At 38.5% G+C, this 23,408-nt stretch overlaps 1 protein-coding gene across 1 annotated transcript in view; it reads right to left on the minus strand.

The window, feature by feature from the left end:
* Positions 1-23,408, minus strand: part of SLC44A5 (solute carrier family 44 member 5) — a 57,894-nt gene that overhangs the window by 30,337 nt on the left and 4,149 nt on the right. Inside the window, exons 2-3 of the mRNA XM_086463032.1 lie at positions 15,256-15,304; positions 6,667-6,740 (exon numbers count right to left, since the gene is read on the minus strand). Coding sequence (XP_086319158.1) covers positions 6,667-6,740; positions 15,256-15,304 — 123 coding nt within the window. The remainder of the gene's footprint in view (positions 1-6,666; positions 6,741-15,255; positions 15,305-23,408) is intronic.

Raw genomic sequence — 23,408 nt, forward strand, 5'->3', positions numbered from 1 at the left:
TGCGCTAAAAATGGAAAAAACCTCTCACTTTATAAATGAAAACATTTCCTGACCTCTCACTTGGCAATTATCCCATTCTTCAGTTACTAGGTCTGCACCTGGAACTTATGTATTACATGCTAGCATGAATCATAGCTCTGAATGGGAAGAGAGGTTTATATTGAACTTTTAAACTTCTTTTCTTCACTTGAAAGCAGGATTTCTTCTCCAAGGCATTTTCACCTGAACCATTCCTTCCCTTTGAGGATCAAGTACACACCAGCTATCACTATTTAGCAGTGTTATTTCTAAGCTGTAGCATGCAGACCTGACTAAGCTTCCTTCGTGATTAGCCAAAGACTAGCTTTTGAACTGTTCTGACCACTAACTGATTATTTGACTCTAAATAATAGAAATTTCATTTAAGTATCATCTAAAAGTATGATATAATGCCAGAATATAATTCCATATCACTGCCCTGAGCTGACACCCTAAAATCAGGTTGCTAGAGAACTGCAGAAACAACCATTGGTTTTCTCCCAAACATAAACATTGTGCTTGTGGAAAAGATTACAGGCATTACAAAGATTTTAGTCCCAACCTTCCCCCGCTTGCACTATATACCGAATGTCAGGAGCCCATTTAGATACACTTCAGGCTTTGATCTATGCAAACCACCTCAGACTTGCTTCTCTGTAATTACCCCATTTTCTCTCAACTTTGTGACATTACATTTAGTCATTTGTGAAACTGTCCTTTTCCTCAAGGTCACTTGGGCAAGAATAACAGTGCTGAACAATAATGATAAGATCTCAGAGCAGCAGACTGCAAATTTATTCAAATGTTTGGGACAGATGCACAACATATCTTCAATGACTTGCAAGTAGTTATAGAGAATCTGTAATACTACCTTTCACCTGGAATGGTTTTTACGTTACCAAAATGAATCTGCTCGGTCTTTTTAACCTATGTTAGTTTTCCTGTATTTTGGAGTCTGTAAATCAACTTGCTGCTCGGTATCAGCACTTTCCAAATGTTCAGATTAACAGCATTTCAGATTAACTGTGGTGTTCTAATGCCCAGAGAAAGCTGAAGTGCTTCACCAGTGTTAAATCTCATTTACTTTTTCATTTGTTAGCTTATTTCAGTAGCATTACTTAATAGGAACATTTAGGAGGCCTCAGCTCTCTCTTAGGAATTCCTATAGTCAGTTGATAACTCATATGTGTGCATGACATTAGAAAGCAGACAGCTCTCCAGTGATTGCAATGAGTCTGTAGGTTATGCCATGCATGCTTTCTTCCACCATGACACTGACAGCAGGGAGTTTTTCTTTCTACTTTAATATGACCTTGCCTGTCATACACGTAAAAGCCTGGTCCCAAAAGGATCAAGCTTCCATACAGACCGGAAAGACTTTTCAGGCCTTACTTGTATGATGTTAGACAACGCTAATATGTTGGTGTTTTCCCAGCTCCAAAATTAGGGTTTTTGTTAGTTTGGCACATTATTAAAGGGACTAATTTTTTGCATTTTACTGTATTTCTTCTTTAACACCAGCAAAACATGAAGCTGTAAAGATAAGCCCTACCACGACAGATTCAAAGTACTGGTGACAATTTTGTAGCAAGACTTGTATCTGCTTCACATAGATAATTTGGAAGTAGTTGCTACTGCCAACAACATCCCTTTCCTAAGCAGCATATTAAACCTGGAATTGCTTTTCAGTCCTCAGACAAACTTGGGAGAAAGGAGATAAACACTGTAACATACTATTGGTTTGGTTTGTTTTCTTTTTTGCTATCTCACTCTTACGAAGTGTGGGCCTTAAGAAGGGCCCATGTGACCCACCCTTACTTCCTTCAGCCAGTTTGGGTGGACTAACACAGCCAACAAGAATAAAACTCCGCCCATCAAATGGGCAAAGCAGTGCATTCTCCTCACGTTCTTTTTAGTTCTAATACAAAGCCTGCTGAAATATTTCAAAAGGTTTCCTTGGTTTCACTGGGTTTGTACCAACTTGGTCTCAAATTTAATCACTCATCTTTTGTAGTGTGTTTCTCCAATATTAGTATAAATTAGCAGAGCATAAACAATGGAATACACTGCTCACTTCTGAATAGAATTTCTCTTCAGACTACCTGCTTTGCCATTATTGAATTGTCTAAAACTACTCCTGCTTGGCATTAGCTGTCCTGTGTGCCTAAGGCTTCAGTTACGTTTTTAATAAAACAGCATCAAAAACAATCTGCTTTTAAAAAATAGGTTTAGCACAGTTTGTGAAATTCTATCACAGGGATCAGCTGCTAGGTGGATGGAGAAAGACGCCTCTCAGCTACATTCTAAAGTGAAACAAAAGGTAATTTGGTCTGATTTACAACATAGACATTTAGCATTTAATTAACTCTGCAGCAGAAAGAAAAGATAAATGATCAATGGAAGAGAAAATACACACCTCTTTTCATTGCCTGTGCCAGGACTAACCATCAAGATTAATAAACTTAATCCTTTGTTACTTTCTTTGCAAACTGAGACCAATGACAGTGAAAGAATCCATGTGATAAATATACCAGTTTTCTGGCCTGCTCAGTGAAGAATAAGTACCTAATTCAACAGTTCTCACTGAGTGAAGGTTATTGTAAGATCTAGCTTGGCATAGGAGCATCATTTTGCATGTTGTGCTGCACTATTGGTGACTCATTATCAACCACTAAATGGAAAGGAATCCAGTCACATAAAATACTTATTCCAGCATGCTCTGATGCTCGTAAGGCTGCAGACTGAGTGCTGGCACAAAAATCTGGGCTAAAAAAGAAAATTAAAGAACAGCTGAACCATATTATACAGTTGACTCAGCCTTCAGAACAGCAATATCAGCAGTCCTGGCTGACTGGGCAGGTCCCAGCAGATTGGAAGTCAGCCAATACAACACCCATATATAAGAAGGGATGGAAGGATGATCTGGGAAATTACAGGCCTGTCAGTTTGACATCAGTGCCAGGGAAGCTGAAGGAGCAGATCATCCTGAGTTCCATTATGCAGCACATGCAGGACAACCAGGAGATCAGGCCCAGTCAGCATGGGCTTATGAAGGCAGGTCCTCTAACAAACTGATCTTCTATGATAGGGTGTCCTGCTTGTTGCATGAGGGAAAGGCTGTGGATGTTATCTACCTCAACTTTAGTAAGGCATTTGACACTGTTTCCCACAGCGTTCTCCTAGACTGCTCTTGGCTTGGATGGGCATACACTTTGCTGGGTGAAACACTGGTTGGATGGCTGAGTCCAGAGAGTTGTGGTCAATGGAGTTAAATCCAGTTGGCGGCTGGTCATGAGTGGTGTCCCCCAGGGCTCAGTACTGGGGCCACTCCTGTTTAACATCTTTATCAATGGTTTGGATGAGGGGATGGAGTGCACCCTTAGCATGTTTGCAGATGACACCAAGCTGGGTGGAAGTGTCCATTTGCTTGAGGGTCGGGAAGCTCTACAGAGGGATCTAGATAGGCTGGATCGCTGGGCCAAGGCCAATTCCATGAGTTTCAAGAAGGCCAAGTGCCAGGTCCTGCACTTGGGCCACAACAACCCCCAGCAGCGCTACAGGCTTGGGGAGGAGTGGCTGGAGAGCTGCCAGGCAGAGAGGGACCTGGGAGTGTTGACTGACAGCCAGCTGAACATGAGCCAGCAGTGTGCTCAGGTGGCCAAGAAGGCCAAAGGCATCCTGGCCTGTATCAGGAATAGTGATGTCAGCAGGAGTAGGGAGGTGATCATTCCGCTGTACTCAGCTTTGCTGAGGCCGCACCTCAAGTACTGTGTGCAGTTTTGGGCCTCTCTCTACAAGAAGGACATTGAGGTGCTGGAGAAGGTGCAGAGGCGGGCTACCAAGCTAGTAAAGGATTTGGAGCATGTCTCGTATGAGGAATGGCTGAGGGATCTAGGGCTGTTTAGCCTGGAGAAGAGAAGGCTGAGGGGAGACCTTATTGCTCTCTACAACTACCTGAAAGGAGGTTGTAGTGAGGCGGGGGTCAGTCTCTTCTCCCTAGTAACAAGCAATAGAACAAGGGGAAATGGCGTTAAGCTGCACCAGGGGAGGTTCAGACTGGATATTAGGAAGAATTTCTTTACTAAAAGGGTTCTCAGGCATTGGAACAGCCTCCCCAGGGAGGTGGTGGAGTCACCATCCCTGGAGGTGTTTAAGAGATGGGTAGATGTTGTACTTAGGGACCCGGTTTAGTGGTGTTGGTAGAGCTAGGACAAAGGTTGGACTCGATGATCTTGAAGGTCTCTCCCAACTGAAACTGTTCTATGATTCTGTGATTCTAATGTGACATCCTATGACACCAGTATAGCATTTCTGGGAGGCCTGCAGTTATGTCATTCGTTTTATTGATGTGGAGCCAACACACATGGACAGTATCAAAAATAGCTAATGTCTGTCACTAAGTGTCTGTCAGAAGCACTCTTTTTCCTGCGGTCTATGGGCTATGGCAGTGGTTGTAAAGGCTGGAAAGCTCCCTGTCAAGGAGAAAATGTGATTAGAACAATGGCATCCTGTGATACTTAAAAATGAACTGCAAGTCTGTTTATACTATTTGTCTCATTCCCTCTACTGTGTATTTTTGAAAGGGCAGTCTTTCATATTATTACTTTGCTTCCCTTAAAGGTATATTTTTAACATTTTAATGTATGGAGAAACTGACCTGTTAAGTTGTTCTTACGGCTTTTTCACAGGTAATAGAACACATGATACAGAATTTGTAAATCCATGTTGATAACACTGACATTGTATAAGCATCCCTTGGAGCAATATAACAAGAGTTATTACTTTGAATTAACCTGTCCTTTGGAACGTGAGGCTCTTTTCCAAAATAACTTATCTGCTGCCTTTTATGCGCACTTTTCCGAATTAAAATACTCTTAAATTAAGAGGCTAAACATTTGTAAAAGTATCGCCTGGATAAGCCCACTGTCCCTGAAACAAACATGAAGAGTTAAGTCAGTTAAGTCAGTTTGATAGGAAGGAAAACTACATGGAAGGTGAAATTAGCACTATTAGTTCATCTGTAAAGTTAAAAGAAAGTAAATCATAGAATAAATATTTCTATTCAGTCCAGTCACTTAGCAGCAGCCATCACTGAAGCAGAACTAAGAAAGGCTATATCAAAAATCATTTGGTTTCATCTTTCAAGGAGAACTGATTACCTTTTACTGAGACTACACTTCAGCCCCCATGAAACATAAAACATTTCTATCCCACTGTTACACAGACGCACTTATAGCTGAAGCCTATGTGAGGTATACATATAATGCTGAGGGCAAAATTTGACTCAGATTTTCAGTCATAGCAGTTGTGTGATAAACCTGCATTTATTGCTTACTTCTCAAGCCAAATTGAACAGGGATCCAGAGCGGTATTCACACATATTCAAGAAACTGCAGAAATCTACTTTTAAATTTTGTTCTTCTATAATAAGCCATAAGGCATAATTCATGACTAAGGACTGATTTATAATCTATTTTTTCTTAATGTGAACTTCTTGACTTTCATGTATTTTGTATAGGGCTGGCCCCTGGAACTGTATCAAAGCTGATCTCATCTTTTACTTAGAAATAAATTTGAGTAAAAAGAATAGCTGAAGCACAGTACAAGGAAAGACGAAAAGCAGGGACCACGTGGATCTGGATTTGGAGATGAACTAAATGTTTCTAGATTGAAAATTCCAATCTTCTCTGTAAGAAAGGTAGAAAAAGCCACCAGCTATAAATTCTGTATCTGATTCCACAAATAGGTTCTAGTTCTAACCAATATTTGTCTTGCTTACAGTCATCTTTTCATGCTACAGACAGCAGCTTTCCACAGAATGGCTGGGGTTGGAAGAGACCTCTGCAGGTCATCTTGTTCAAAACCCCTACTCAGGCAGGGTCACCTATAACAGATTGCCCAGGACCACATCCAGACAGCTTTTGAATATCCCCAAGGATAGAGGTTGCACAACCTTTTGTCTCTACAGAACAGAAAGTGGTATTACAGAAGTATGAAGAAAACTAATGGCTTTTCTTCTATGTAAGGCAGGGCCAAAATAATCTTTTACAAGCAAATTGAAAGAGATCAGACAGATGTGCAGGTACACAGTAAGTACACTTTTACAGCATCATTTGTCCTTTCACACACAGGCATTCAGACAATTCTCTCACACAAACAAAATTAAATGGCTATTATTAACAAATATGCTGATGTGCAAACAACTCTGGATCTCACAATAAATGAAGTAATTTCTATTACTTCTCCTTTCTGCTCACATAGGTTCTTTCAGTAATATTTTACAGAACAAAAAGCCTCTTAAAACCAAAGTGCTTATCTCTAACTTTTACTTTCAGGCTAATGACAAATGAAAGTGAATTTTTCCACCAATTACTTTACAACAGCAAAATTATCAAGCCATGTCATTTTTACTTGAACACACTTAATTCTGAGTTTTTCCATCAGTAAACATATGGTTTTGAACTTCTCCCTAATTACCATAGACATTGAATGTTAATTCATTATTTGCTTTTAGGCAAGGCATTGCTTATTGATTGGAAAGCTCTACACAGATACAAGCAGAAGGGACATCTCAGTTAAAAATCCTAACATTCACAAAGTTGCCCCCGCTGTGTATGAGAAAGAACTACTACACTTGCACTTACTTACCCACAATTCCTAACGCAATGTAACCCAGAATGACAACTATGAAGATCACACAGCAAATAACGTCTGTACAGTGCCTAGGGACAGAAAGAAACTCTTATTAAAAATAAAGTGCCTAATATGATCCTTTGAAAACACCAAGTGTCACAGGGTATTTTAACATCCGAGTAAGAAGTCTGCATCCACACTCAGTAGAAGTCTTACTCACAAAGTCACATTTTAGGTGTAAGGTCCTGCTTTTGTAGCAGGACCAGCAAAGAAATGTGTATGCCTTTTGCATCGTAGTCAGCAATAAAAACATATGGACGAACAGGTTTAAATATTCTTAAAACAAATGTCTTACAACACTGAATCCATAAGATCAGTTATGGTATATGCTACTACAAGACACCCGCCTCAGCATGTCCCTAAAGCTGGTATCAAATATTGCAAACAATGTGATGAAAGAAAGATTTAGCACAACTTACCTGTATTATAAATAGCTCATGAATGGAAAAATAACAGTGTGAAATGAAAAAAAAGCCTATATGCAACTACCCCTGATCTCAGCACAAAATTCTGACTCAGTTGCTTGACCTCATTTAATGCAACCAAAATATGCTCTATAAAGAGGACAAAAAACCCCCCAGCATATTGTGGAAAGCCATACTTCCTCTACAGTCAAGCAATCAAAGAACAGCACTCTCCAGTCAGAAAACTGAGCCAGTGAGCAAACTGTGAGTACTTCTGGCTGGGGTGAGCAGTTCTCTCCTTCACAAGCCAGCTTCACAAGCCCTTGTTTCTAAAGATGTGTGGAAACAAAAGAGTTACCATTTCACAGGCCTTTGCAGGCCTCACTGGTTGGGAAACAGTTGCAGCTAATGGTCTCACCAGGAACTAATTAACAGAGGAATAAATTACTCATAAAAGAATGTGCTGCCTAGAGCCTCCTCATCTGAAGGATTTCAGTTGCTGTTATTTACCATGTCCTGTTTATCCAACACAGTTTTGTTGAAGAAATGGTTGTACAACCTGCAGGCATGTGAACTGTAACCACCCCATTTGGGCAGGGTTCATGTCCACAGAGCCTGTCAGCACTGCTCCAGGCTGTCCCCACAGCTGTGGTAACAAGCTGCTGCTGTTCTGACCTGATCCAAATCCTGTTCCACTTCTCAGTGACAGATAAGCGAGCAATAATCACCCAGGAAAGCTAACATGTACTTCAAGTTAAAGTAACAGACTACCTTCATAAAATCAGCGACGTTCATCTTTGCTTGCAAGTCTGTGCAAGGAGCCAAGTGGATGCAAGCTGAACCATGCCAGTAAAAGAAACTGCCAGAAAAAAAAAATCCAAACTCCAACTGACGCACAATCATTTTTAGCATCTACCATTCCTTCTGTTTTCCAATCTGTATTTCCTCTTACAGAGAACCATCATTCTTTAGCATAAATGAGATAAAGATGGCAGATCTTTTAAACAGTTGGGGAACGTGGAAAGTGTTTCCAGGTGTGGAAAAAGAATGAAAAATCCTGTATGCTTCTCTAGAGACATATAGTTTTAACATCTCACTGAAATAAGTTTTTAGCGAGGCCAAGGTGGTACAGGATTCAAGGTCAATATGATAGCAATCTAAGCACAACTGCTTAAAGTAGAAGCAGCAATGCTAAAACAATGCTGCTGATTTTCCCATCTTCCATTCAGAAGCAGTTCTGACACTGCTCAAGCTTGGCTGTCACCCTGACAGAGCCATTTTTAAGAGGTACAATAGTTAATTCAAGATGTCTCAGGAGAAATATGGCACCATAAATACTTTAACTACAACTCCTATAGTCTCAAAAACCTCTTCCAGCCCAATTCTCACAGGTCTCATTTTATGATACCTAAATGCAATTAAAGGTTACACCCACTTGTGCTAAAGCTTCCTTTTGAAGTTCTGCAGGGCCACCATGAACAAACACCCACAAACGCTTTACCAGAATGCAAGATTTCTGTTCTTTGTAATACACAAATTGCTGTACGCTACCTAGTAAAACTCACTGTTGCCAAGTATTGCTGTTATATAAATATTTTAAAAATATGTAAGAAGTACATAAATCCTCTTTTGGGCAGCTTCATAAAATTTTGAAACAGTTCCTACAGACTGATTGCTGTTCATACAAAATAATTGCTTATTTTACTAGATAATACGGGTGAAACCCTGGCTCCTAGCTCAAGCAGCTCGCTTTCAGAGACATCATAATGTTACCTCATAAATACAAGGCTCCACAGGAGAAGAAAAAAAAAAATGTAAACCATCTTAAATTAAAATAACTCTGTAAAGATACAAAGTTATACTACGAAGATTCTGGGAGTTTCCAAAGTTGCAGGAACTGGAAACATGGGAATTGCCTCTTCCTAAACAAGAGGTATTGGAAGCCCATGCTCATTACTGAAATCTTAGCGGAAATTATCCTGCCATGCTTTGACTGAAAACAGATTTGATATGAATTTTTTCAAACTAAGAAGGAAATCTGTTATGGCAAACTTGCTTTTTCAGTTTGTTTCAGGCTAACGAGGCAGTGCAAAATCACTCAGGAGACTCAACTGTTACACGGAACCCAAAGGAAGATGGATTAATGAAAATATGATTATGGGAATAGAAACTGAGAAGGCTGCTTACCATAAGGGCTCTGTAATCTTTCTTACAGACAGTGCTAGCATACTTTTATATAATAACTATGTGTAAACATTCAAAGATTAATGAGGAAAAAACACATTATATTTCTTACAGTATAAATGATGAAAACATTAAAAATACTTTTGCTAATAGCCAGTATTGGAAATTTTGAGGGGTTTTGACACTTTTTTAGATAACAAAGTTCCATAATCTGAACCAAAACACAGTGAGTCTGTGTATTTGAACACAGGAGTTTCCATAGAGATAAAATGCTGATAAAACCATCAGATTCATCATTTTCAGGTGACACAATAAAAGACCTTCATTTGGTTAAGTGCACAGTTCAGGCTCCCACATCACATTTTACTGCTTACTGCTGTCATTTAGCCTAACTTACAGAGCCTGATTTGCTTTCCACCATCTCCTCAGAAACATGCTGGCTTCTTGGCTTCTCTTGCTTTATCACATGTGACAGTGCAAGCAAACAATACTTTGTGCATGTGTAATGTCATCCTAGCAAATAAATTAATGCAAAGATAAAATCATCTGCACAGCATATTAGCACGTAAAAGCCTTTTATTCACTGACAGTTCATGCACTTAATTGTTAATGACTGACTAGAACCCTCTCTCTGTTTGCAGTTTCGTGCCAAATCTGTCACAAGTGCAATTTTGCTCAAGATGCTGCACTAGCAAGAAACTATGATGTTTATTAAACAGCACTAGCAGTATATCAGCACCTACAAACAGTCTCGAGCCTGTCACTGTGCAACCACAGAGCAAGGCAAGGCTCAAGATGTTCACAGTGTGAGTTTCAGGTTACCACTTTCAACTCTACTGACACACTAAGGTGACTTCTGAGTTCCTCCTCCCAGCTTGACTAACCACTTGTGTTTTGAGACTTCCCTAAACCACATTGTGTCAAGGTAATGCTATACTATGCCATACAGTGCCATGAATAGCTCTGAAGACCCCTTTCTTCACTGGGGCTGAACTGAGAAGCAAGACCTGCTGTACAAATGGGTATTTCTATCAGCAAAGTGACATTGAGGGCATCACTCTGCACAGCTGAATAAAGGTGCAAGGCACCCATAAACTAAATGTTTGCAGAGGAAGCTCCTTTCAAAATTCCCCCATGAATTATCATTCTACTGTGGAGGCCAAAACTGCACAGAAAAAGATATTTATACAAGTTTTCACCACAAGCTGTTTTCCATCAATTTAAATTCTGCGTTTTCTTAATGAGTACAACTGATCTGCTCTGGCCTGCACCAATTACTAAGTTGATACATCTTAGTTATAGGCACCTTGCTTAAGGAAGTATTGTTTAGTTCTGGAAAACTCATATTTTGGTATCTGCAAATGAGCAATGTCTTTAGGCACTCTATGCCCCAAACCAGAAACATGAAACAAGAACTCAAAGAAAATGTAGGCTTCCCCACTCATATTAGTGAGTTCACAGCACATTATGTTGATACAGACAACAACATGTATTTAAACATATATAGAGCAATAAAATACCAGTAGCAAGAAAAGTAATTTTATATTCTACAGAGATTTATCTATGGTAGACTCTTAGTGTAGTCTAAGCAACACCTTTTGAAGACTATTTAGTTTAAAAAGCACAAAGGATAATTTGAATGTCAAAGTTGTTTACTATTTCAGTATTGGCCACAGTATATCAAGTGGTTTGCCATATAGATATCTATGAGTGACATATTTATATTTGTGAGAAGGTGAAGTTTGTATTGCTAGTTAAGTTTGGGAATTTTTATTAGTTTTTTTCAAACTCTTAAAGAAGATAGCTAAATTGTCACGGAAATTTATGGATATTCAATTTGCATGAGAATCCATTAACCGCATTTTCTAATTACAGAGGACAAGGTGACCTTTGTCTTAACAAGAACACTGAATTTCTAGAAAGATATTGAACAATAAAAGACAGTCCAGGAAGTGTCAGGGGTTTTTAAAACATAACAAGAAAAACAAAATCTACAATGTGTCTAACCAGCAAGAGAAATAGGAGAAAACCCCAAGAAACTACATAGAGGAGGGAGAAAAATAACAAGGGTTGAGGAAAAGAGTTAAGACAAACTCAGCAAAACTGGAGATAAGTTGGAAGAGTGATTTACTGATCTGATTTTGGCAAAGCAGTTTAGAAAAATATGCTATGATTGTATTGACTGTATAAATTCCCTTACTGGAATTTAAAGAGAACCTAAATGGAGGAAGACAGTTCATTTTGTACTCAAAGTAGCATAATTGCATTAAGAAAAAGGACAAGCTTGTTCTCCCACCTGTTTGATGGTACCTGACTGATTTATCCACAAACACATGTAAGATATCTTGTGATGATGTTGGTGGAAGAAATGCTTTTTTATTCTCAAAGAAACATAACACGTTCTATCTAAATTCCTTATGAATTCTTAACTTTGCAAGCCTTCCCCACAACATTCCCCCCTTCATCTGGCATTGGCATGAAATACTGAGACCATTCAACAGAGCCCGCCTCTCACGTGACAAATCTGCCTGAAGTCCAGTATGAAAGACCCTTTCAATGCCAATGGGACAGAGACAGACAGACAGCTAGCTTCAGGGTTGGGACACTAGAGAAGTGTTTGTACATTCAGAAACTGAGAGGTGCACAACTTACTCAGTTTCTAGGGGTGAACATCCTGGGGCAGAGAAAGATGACTTGGAGGAAATTTCTGCCTCTGAGGAATCAGAGATAGCTTAGACTTAAAATATGATGTACTAGACATTGTCTCATGAATTCAGTCAAACTGATCATCAGACCCAGTGTGAGGAAGGTATACACCTCCAGCTCAGATTGACAGGGAACACCAGGCGTTTCTATTTTCCTCTGGAAAGTTGTCTACCAAAACTCATGTTACACCATTTTGAGCTGAGAAATTGTGGGGCTACTGCTTCAACCTGTAAGCTTACTCACTTGGTGGATACAATATATAAAACCTTACAAGTATTTTCTGGTAGTAATGCACACAGATGAACACTTAATAACATTCCTAAATTATCACTTAAACTCATTCCTATACACAGTGCATACAAAGTCTCACTGGCAGTATCATAAAGATACTTCTCAAATGAGGATCAGTTCCCTAAACAAACATTTCCATTTATTTCTGAAATAATTACCTTTCAGAAAGGAAAAGAAGAAATACAACTTGTGTAGACAAGAACAGTGTGTGTGTTCGAGTACCACAAGGCTGTAGCAGTATAAACTTTCTGCTGAGAATGATAAAATTGATAAATAACTTGTGGTTGTCTAATTTATTCTTCTCACTAAGGACAGTAAATGCTAGTTTAGAACTTAGTCTCTCTGTTTCACTTACATTTGGAAAAACACTGATGAATTGCCCATGATTTCTTAGATGCTTTCTGAGCAATTTCACTCTACTTGCAAACTACTGAACCTTCTAAGTGGTAACAGATGTGCTTTCACCTGCAGCACTATTAAGTGAAGTCAAGCCAGATTGTTCTGGCAGGAGGCTTTATAACAAAGATGTATGTTTCAGAATTACTTTTAGGTTAGATACAATCCACTTTCTCAATGCACATTTCCACTGTACACTAATGTTTATATGCAGAACAGAGGCAGACAGTCTTGAACAGTGCAGAATGAGAACGGAAAAAACTGAAAGGACTGCAGTATGTAGACATGCCAATAAAAGACATCATCTTGATAACATCATTTCATGAGTTGGTTGGCTCAGACTCAATTAACACAGTCATTGCATTTTAATCCTTTTTATAAAAAAGACGTTTGCATGAAATATACCAAACTCCACACACAACCCCCTTGAGAATGGTGGTACTAGCAAAGCACTTTGCACATTATCTTGTGGAACACTCCTTTTACACACCATTGTTCATCAACACTTTAACCACTGGCAACAGCTCTGTTCTATCAAAAACAAAACAAAACAAAATGAGTTCTGATAACTGAATCTCGTTGCAAAGGATCCATCCAACAAAAATTGAGGGAGTAATCCATTCTTTAATAGACATTAATACACATTATTAAGACTTGGCTTACAAGACAGTTTTTCAAGCTTTTAGAGGTTTGGGGGATATCTTGGTGCTCAACAGCTTCAAAACATCATTTCTGCTCTATAGCACCTCAAAAAATGCATCAGCTTCAACAGTCACGATGATGGGATGTGACCTTTTCCAGCTGCCTCTGCACCTTTCAATGCAGATACATACAATTTGCAATCTATCTCCCTAGAAACCCATCTTCTCCATTTTTCAAAAATGAAGATAAACTTTTTCCCTAATCAATAAAAACTGACAACGAAATCAAGAGCAGGACAAATTATTTTATCAGCAGAAAGCAAAGACAAGTGTTTCCACACTGTACACAGAGTTATGCCAGTTATGGCAAGGTGTACGAACAGCTCTGTCCCCACCCACATATCCATTATTAGCACTCATTTTTATGTACACTTTCAGCTTCCCAGTATCTCTTCTCCCACAGAAATATGGGAAGCCCCAAAGTCAGAAGCAAATTCAGGGAAGATGCCCATTTTCTTCCTGTTGAACTCTTCGGAATATCTTCTGAGAAGGCATTTTGTTCGTAGGAGCTAAACAGTTTTTAATTGCTTGAAAGACCATGGTTTCTTAATCATTTAATCTTAGTAATTGGAAAAATGAATTTAAAACCCCCTAGTTCATTCATTGTCTTTAAAAAAATTTAATAAACTACTTCAAGCGCATGTCTATGGTGTACTGCACAATGCTGCACTGATGACCTCAAAAGGTCAGGCAAGTCACTTGGGTATCTTGCAGAAACAGTGTGTTGAATCTAAATCCAAGTGCACCTCATTGCAAAGTACACTCAATAATCATCAATACAGCTATCACTGACTTATGGTCTACTGTACAATGAAACATAATGTTAATGTTTAGGGAACTCCTCTTTTTTATATGGTTTCCAACAATACCACCTCACCAAAGCATTATAAAATATGCCAAACATATGTGTAGTGTTGCATTGTATTAATTCAGTTGTGTTTTTAAGAAGCTGCTGTGGAATGCACAATTAGAATAGCACATATATATACCTGGAATTGCAGAAGCTGCCACAGCAACTAGACAGATGTAACAGCAAGCCACAGTACAAAACCAGTTTTTACAAACTTATCATGTCGTTAACAGCAAAAATAAGAGAAGTCCTCCTGGCATACCATCACCAGAGTTTCACCAGTCCTCATGCACATGAGAGAAAGGCACAGTAATAGACTGCTCAAAACCACCACTAAATTGCAATATTTTAGGATCCAACTCTGCAGTCCACAGCACTATAGGTAGTCTCACTCAATTCAGAGACACTCTTCACTCATGTAAAAACCGTTCACTCAAGTAAGGTTTTCAAGGCTGAGTCATTTCAGCAGCCGGACACATCACTGAGTACTTTACTGCTGTCACTGTTCAAGCACTACCAATTTTCTGCCAGAGATTTACCCAGCCAGCCAGCCTCAGTACAAATGTAATGGTGCACACCCAGCCATACTCTGGAGAGAACTAAGTCCTTTGATAGCTGACTACGAGAGCAGGAAAACCACTGCAAACTGAAGAATGTAGTGTGCCAGGGTTCCAGGCCTGTGCTGTATGGAAACAAGACAGACTGCATCACACAGCTGTGGCACTCCAGATCGTAACACCACCTCAAACGGTCCTACTTATATATCAGCACAAGGTAAGACAGCAGGTACTAGATAATATGAGGCATACAGAATTGGCATTCAAATGGAAAGAACTTAAGAACACACACTTAAATATTCCCCAGTAATCATACATCCTCAAGGGTGGTAAGGATTGTCTTCTGGATTTAAAAGAATTGCAGAACCAAATTCACAAGTTCTGTTAACAAAATTTTTTATCCCCTGTTCACTGCAAAACCAAAAGAATTAAACACAATGAGTTAAGATATTTACCTGTTATGAATAGGTCCTCTGAACTTTGGGTCAAATTTCCTTGGTTCACCTGCATTTAAAATAAAACAGTATAAAAATATGTCCTTATTTAAAATAGAATCTATAGAGAGGTTGTTAACAGCAGTCTTCAAAGAACATCTTACATATATTCCTATTTAATCAGTTCTGTTAAAATCATTTCATGCAGACAATATCAGTAATTCACTAATACAATTACCTAGTTTTTGTAGATGAGATCAAAGCTTTTTTTGCTTCTAGCTTAACAACTTTGAGGGCCTCACATTTCCCACCCAATAAATTACCTTTAATGTACATCCTATCACTACACCCATGCACAGTGTTCACAGAGGAAAGTTGCTGATATTTGAGACACAAGGATTATGTCTCACAGTCTCATGCTAAGTCTGTTTGGCAGCAAGCGAGTGAACCCACCTCTCTGGAGCTACAGGCTAAGCCCTTCTGATTTTTCTTTAAAAGAAGAGTTTGGAGCCACGTCTGTACTTAATGTTACACTTACAGTCTTGCACAGTTATTCTTACTTCCCACTGCTTTGGTTACACGACTTTACAGAGAGTTGCATGTATGACAAAGCATGGCTGGAGACTGCAGAAGTTCAGTCCTGACTGTACTCTTCTACACCACCCTGCACAGTTAGTGTAACTGCACTAGCTTCTCCAAAGCCAGAGATGAGGTACAGCGCTGCAAAGCAGGCAGAAGAGCACATGTTTCAAATACCTTCTCTAACTCTCAAGTGGATGCACCTACCACATATCCCACTGTAGGATGCAGAGCAGGTTTTAAAGTTAAAGTTGGTTATGCATACATCCCTGAGCACGGCTGTTGCTTTATATGAATCTCAGAACAATGAGAAGGTCAAGTCAGGTCCCTCCTAGAAACAGGCAGTAGCATCTGGCCAGAGTTTACAGGCAGAAGGAGTCAAACGTGATAGATTTTTTTTCACATGGCTATCCCAGTTGGCATAATTCCAACTGAGTCACACTACACATAAGCAAACTGCATTAAGAAACTGCTAAATACTAACCCACCAACCTGTGCTTCAAATGTAGACTTGAATAAGGTGATTTACAGTCTAATTTTACCTGGGAAAGAGTTAATAAAAATTTACAGTAGAATTTAAATTTTCAAGTTTCAAGCTACTGTTTGAAGAGAAAGAAGTAGTCCTTCATTCAACTGACCAGGATTTGGATTTTTCCTTTTGAAGCTAGCTATTCAGCTATACGGGATTTTTTTTTAAAGTTCAGTAATTATGGAGATTTACTGAACTGAACTTTGTGCAATGAAAAATCACTTCTTCATTCATATGTCAACATTTCAATACAAATAACTATTTCAGAGTGCTTTCTCACTCGCTTCTTAAGGATCTCCTCTTCGAGTATATCTGGTATTAAAGGGTGTTACCAGCCTAAGCTTTCCCCCACCTACAGAAAAAATACTTCTTTTCTTCAATTAGAAAATTCAGCAACTTCTCAAAAGCAGAATTTAATTATTAACTAAATGCCAGATTTGTTCTTGGTTTATATCAGTAAAACCTTATCAAAATACACAGAGACCAGTACAATAAACACAGCAGATAATAAAATTCTATTTGTCCTTCATCCGAAGTGTTCAGGACCACGTTCCCAAGCTCCTAAAACAAATACAGATTAACACAGAAGAGAATGGGAAAGCTAAAACTTTGGAGGGGTGATGTGTGATAGCAATGCTCGGGAGTGGAAGACATATGTTATGCTGTTACACCGGAACTACAAAAACCCACCATGGTCCAGAAAGCAAGTGTACCATACAACACAATACCTAACGCTGAGCCAAAACCTCTATTTTGAAGAATTTTTTTGTACAGCAATTTTTACAAAATACTTTATCTCCAGAACAATTCAGAGTCTGTAACATTACTCCCTATTGACAAGTTCTGGCCACAAGGCGTACTGAAGTGAACCTTTGTTCATTGCTCATACAGGACCCAAGTTTAGCATGTAAAAACAGCCACACCAGATCACAAGAAAGATCTATTGAACCCCTACGCTGTATCTAACAAGGGGCCATAGTAAATACATGAGGAGAAATGCAAAATCAAGGCACGCATAGTGGTAGTTCCCTAAAACCGAGATTACAGAGACTTGCAAATGCACTTTTCTGAACCAAAGGTAGTGACTCGGTATTTCATAAATCTCTATTTAACTTGCACGCGCTTTAACAATCTGCAATATCCTACATGACGGAGTACTACAGGTTAATGAAACATGGAAGTACTGCCTCCTTTTTTCTGTTTTAAGCTTGCCATCAGTCAGATCATACCTGTATAGCAGCATGGCATGCTACTAATAATTTCACAGGTTATTATGTTCCTGTTTACTTGCCTGTCTTCAAAAGTCCTAGTCTGTTCAACTGTTTCTAGAACATCAGCTATTCCATGCTTTTGGTTGTGCTTATATTCCTTTTCTGTACCCTTTTCACCATGCTTTTGGTTGTGCTTATATTCCTTTTCTGTACCCTTTTCAGTGCTGCTACACATCATTGGAACATAGGATATTTATCACAAATATTGGCTGTGATTTATACAATCACATAATGACTTCTTCTATTTGATCTCAGTCCATTCCTAATAATTCTTTCTTACAGTCTACTTGCTTTTGGAGGCAAACACTTTCACCAGATCATCCATTAAGATCCTAAGTCCTCACTCTTGAATGTCAGTAGTTAGCTCAAGCCCACTACTGGAAGAACCTATTCTCCAAAGCTAATTGACCTTTTTCTTAACAATTTGAACAATGAAGTAGAATGAACACTTTGAAAACATGCAGGTGACAAGTGTTAAAATACTTCTGGAGGCAGAATCAAAGGGATTTTGATAAACAATTTAACAATCCAAAGTGATTTTTGTAAACTGACAAAATTTATAAAGGCAAACTTCATTCATAATTCCATACAGAACAACTGCTTTCAACAACACTGATGAGAAGACCCTAAAGGATCATGGCACAACTCATTCATGAAGTGTAGGTATGACTGGTGAAGTCACTGTTCCTTGTGCTTAGGACATGTAAGGTATCAGATGAAAAACTATTTCTAGATGACGGCACTAGAATTTCAGAAGATACAGACATATTGCAGAGGGTAGAAGGACTGACTAAAAAGAAGACACTAAGAGGTTTACAAAAAGCAGTAAATGAATGCAAACGTCAATGATTTAAGGGAAGGAGAAGGAAACAACAGTCTTCAAGTGCCATAGGAGGTGGTAATTATTTATGTTATTAGTATTTACATAGCTCCTGGTAAAAGCAAACCACTTCCTTAGCTATAAAAGCCCAAACATATTTAGAGAACAAATTCCAAGCTTTAAGAGTTTGGTAGGCAAAAGGAAGAAAACAGTGCTGTGGGATGACTGTAATTTTTCTGCTGAGATTTAAAACTGAGGTGACAGTCTTTGCAGACGAAACAGATCTATTTCACAGGCTGCTTTATAAAAGAAAACTTTTGTATGTTGAATTATAATATCATTACAAGAAATATTTCTCAAGATATTTCATTTACCAATTCTGACTCCAAACAGCATATGAATTTAATTGTTGCACTTTATCACTGTAATAATCTTAAAAAGCAAATCTAAATTACTTATGAAAAAATAAAAATCAACAATATATATATGTTTACCTTTGATCTGCAACTTAAATTAACTTGCAAGTGTCATGTTGGAAAAAAATTAGGATATTGCTGATAATTGAAGAAGTTATAGAAAATCATTTGTGGCTGGATCCAAGCCTATTAAAGTCAATTGAAACAATACAGTTGAAATAAATGAGATTTAGATCAGGCTCTTATGAATTGTCATAATAAAGCAGGTAAATTACCGTGTTTTCCATAGTAGTTTTCTTCTTCTCTATCCATGTTACTGTACCTGGATCACTTTAGCAAGCTGTCTGCGTGAGATTAACTGTGGACTCCTGTGTTGCTAGCACACTTTCCCCAGCAAGCATAGATACACAAAAATACTATTTAAATAGATTTTAAAGTAAAGCTGAGTGTCATGGACTTCTCCAATCAGAACAGAAACTCACAAAGTAGGCAGGCCTTTCTGTGAATAGAAAGTTATCACTCAGTCCCTTGCAGACCTACTCCAAGCCAGTCTGATAAGTATGAACGCAAGAGAAATGACTTATCAGCTTGTATTAACCTACAATGTATAAGCAGAAAGGGAATCATCTGCACCTGAATAGTATTTGTAAGACAATCTTATGGAAGTCAATACAACCAAAAAAATTACTGATTATTTACTAACTGAGAATAAGGTATCCCACTGTCAGTAATTATTGTGGTTTTGCAGCCTGTGCTACCATGAGAGAAAACAGTCTTTACACGTCACAGATGGCCAAATCTTCCTTCCTCTACACACATGACTAGCTCCCCCAAAGTACAAGTCATGCAAGTAGGAAAATCAAGATTTACTCTGACATATTTAACTCTAAAATGTAAACTATCTGCTATATATCAAATTTTCATTCTTGTCAAGTAGAACATTTATCTGTAGAAGCAGTAATAGTTTACCAAATTATTTTCTTAATAAAATGTACATTTAGTATTTCTGCATAGCACAGTAGTGCAGAACAGAAGAGTTAGCGCCTGAAAGTCTTAGCATTGTTACGTCAGTTACCATAATGCCTATGTAGTGAAAGGAAGTACAAGGCATTATAGTTACTACGTGAATCTGGAAACCTGAAACCATTTTATAAAAAACACAATCTAACAACCTCTCCTTTTAGCCACAAGGAACCGAATCCCTGTGTGGGGATCCTGACCAGTATGAAATTTCCATTCACTTTGCAATGTGATTAAAACACCAATTGTAGAATTCTGTAATGAGAAACACATACACTTGTATATGCATTCCTACAATAATTTTACAAGACAGGGATGTGCGAACCACAAAAATAACGTTTTCAAGTCAGCCCTGTCACTGTGTAGTACACAATGACAAAGGCAAACGATCTCATTTTATAGTTCACAAGTGATGCCCATTTTGTTATTACAGAACTTAACAGCAATGTTCTAATGTTTACAGAATGAGATATTTAGCATAACTAGTATCAGTAAACAAAGGTAAAGATAATATGATGAGGATATAGCTTGATCTTTTGAAAAACAAAATAGAAACAAAACCCCCTCTCATACTCCACTACCTCCCAAGACTTCCTGCTATCCTTAGGCAAATACAAAAAGCAAGAAAAGCAGAGAAGCCAAGTGACTATGATTCTACTGTGCTCCCACCCAAGTGTGCACCTCTGTCAAAGGCTGCTTCAGTAAATTTCAATATAGTACAGCAACAGAAAGCCCTGAACAGACAGTGCTAAACACAGACGTACACTAACACAGAATTTGGCCAGCAATATATCAGCCAGCCCTAATAAAATGCTATTTTTACTTTCATAACTATTAGTTTCTTCAGGTTTCTTCCTTGGTGTTTGGTCAACAATTCCACGTGCCTGTGGCTAGAAGAGGTGTGGCTTTTTAAGAAAACAATACTTTATTACAAAGGCGTTGGAGCTGTATGTGTATGTGCTGCTTCCCTCTGCTGGAGTAAACAGGTATGTTCAAGTAATTAAAAGTATTCCTGTAATATGCCTCAGCGGTACTAATGCCTCCTTTAGGGCAAGCGTACACGATCTGCTAATTCAATGCTCAAAGATACAAGTGCACAAGCCAACAAATTAGGCTGCTAATAATTGCTTGGGGTGTATTAGGATTGAATGGGATCCATCCCAGTTGAGGTTTCTCTAAAAAAATCATATGAAGATTTTGATGCTTCTGCCCTTCTATTCTGGGTAGTAGAAAAAAAAAACAACACAAGTTCTTGCACAACTCATCTATCCGTTTCAGAAGCATAAACTTCTTGAACGTATACGAAAGCCTAATCTTTGCAAGGTTTACAGTTTAATTTGGCAAAGATTCCAAAGAGATGTTTGAGATATATTGCTGTTTAGTAGCGGTCAATTTCATTTTACTTAAATATATATTTTTTTAGGCAATCTTAAGCTACATTGTAGGTCACATGTAATGTTCCTCATACAGAAACAGCCTAATGATCCAAGTAATATAAAATAATACATTATTTCTGTAGGGCACAAATGTGTAGAAGCAGTCTGTTAAGCCAAAAGGTTGACATTAGTATAAAAACAGTTCTTCCAATAAGTCTTGTATCTTTTTTTTTTCCCCTCTTTGAAAGGTTCAGATAAAACTTGTTTGTTACGAGATCATACACTGATAAAAATTTCAATTATAATAAAAGCACACTTATTATTCCTCTCGTGTAATAAATCATACTAAGTTGTAGCCTTTGAAATACATTTTTACGTGACAGTATGAGTCTTGCTGTTTATTGCTCCTTCAGCCAGAAAAGGTAATGAGGGGATGAACACAACTTATCCTGAATTCCTTTTAAATCCCCAAGATGACAAACTTCTGACTTTGGGTTGTGTGGGGTTTTTTTGATTTCCTGTTAGCCATTCATGCAGGCAGATTTTTTTTTTTTCCCCCAGAATAACAATTAAATGTGTTTATCTTTTAAAAGTTTAGAATCCAGCATCACAGTCACAGTGAATGGATGCCACACATTGAAATGTGAGTCATCAAAATCACTGCATTAAATAATTGTACTAGTGTTTTAATGCCTTGATCGTATATTAAATCACAGGCTAGATTACGTATGTCATGCTTGTTGGAAAACTTGTACGGCAGGAAGGACCCCTCCCTTGGTTGTTTCTTCATCTGCCCACAGATGCATATGAGCTCTGGTACCTTGAGAATTACAAATTAATAAAGTAAATATCCAAAAATTAAGTAAAATATTTGCCTTTGCATTTGAAACACCAATTTAGATTGAACAAAATGGTATAAGTAGAAGGTATTTGGGACAATAAAATAACTTAAGATGTGGCAACATTAGGTGGTTTAAGTCAGGGCTAAAAAGAGACTCCGGGTTCTTACAGTGGAATCCACAGCTCTACATCACTTAGGCAAAACAGAAGCCTATCAGAACAGGACAGCGGCATCCAGCACACTGAGGCAGGGGGTGATTAACTAGCCAGCAGAAAAACACTGAATAAATAAGTGCATCCTCAGCTCGGTTCTCTACAGGTACTTGGGTACCTAACTCTAGGCAAAATTCACAGCCCTGCATCCCTCCCTGGAGTTTCTACCAAAAAAACCAAACAAGGCATTCTTTCCTTAAAGACACAGATGTCAGAAGAGATGATGTTGCCTGTCTGCCACTAAACAAATAGACTGCTCCAACTCAAAATGGAAGAGAACTAAATTCAGACTCGCACTGCACAACAGTAGGCTGGAAGACATTCCCTTACGCGTATTTATACGTTTTATGCTCTATTGTGTGATAATCATCCAGATTTTGAAGGAAAACATTTTGCAAGAGGTTTTTGACCAGCTCACAAAACAGGAGCTGCAGTAACAAACAGCAATCAGAACAGGCAAATTTTCTTTAATGTACAGTGCAATAAATTCTCCAATAAGCCATACACAGAAGGGAACAACTCCTCACAGTGCTATATGCTTGCTACTAGTGTGAATTCATTCCCTCTCTGGAATTTTCAGGAAGATTAACATATGGGAAAAAAAGCTGCGGTTCAACAGAGGAACAAATGACACTAGTTGGAATGCTCTGTCTTCTACATTCTCTAACCACTCCCACACAATTCTTCCAACTCATTGCCTTGTCCACACATTCCTTTCCTCCTGTAGTTCTCCATCAGCCTTCCACTACATTCCCTGTTTTCCTGGAAAGACAAAAGCAATGGGTGCAATGGGTGTTTTGGAATTACACTGTGTTCACCAGCTGACGACTGTGCTCAGGTTATTTGTCAGTGGACAGCCACCACTCAGAATGCCCAAGGGGCTAACTAGGGAGGCTCATGCAGGGCGTATTCAGGAAGTAGGCAAAGTGTTGAAACACAAATGATACTTGAATCCAGTACTGCCTTTACACTACCGATACTGGCTCATGACTTGCAAAAAATTGAGGGGTGAAGAGGGAAGAGGAGGTGGCAGATGAGACAAACACTTCATCACGTAAATGTCCTTTTCTTTACACAGCTGCAAGGACATAAATCTTCACATGCAAACCA

Source organism: Leptosomus discolor, chromosome 3, assembly GCF_034619465.1.
Source record: "Leptosomus discolor isolate bLepDis1 chromosome 3, bLepDis1.hap2, whole genome shotgun sequence".
Taxonomy (NCBI): domain Eukaryota; kingdom Metazoa; phylum Chordata; class Aves; order Leptosomiformes; family Leptosomidae; genus Leptosomus; species Leptosomus discolor.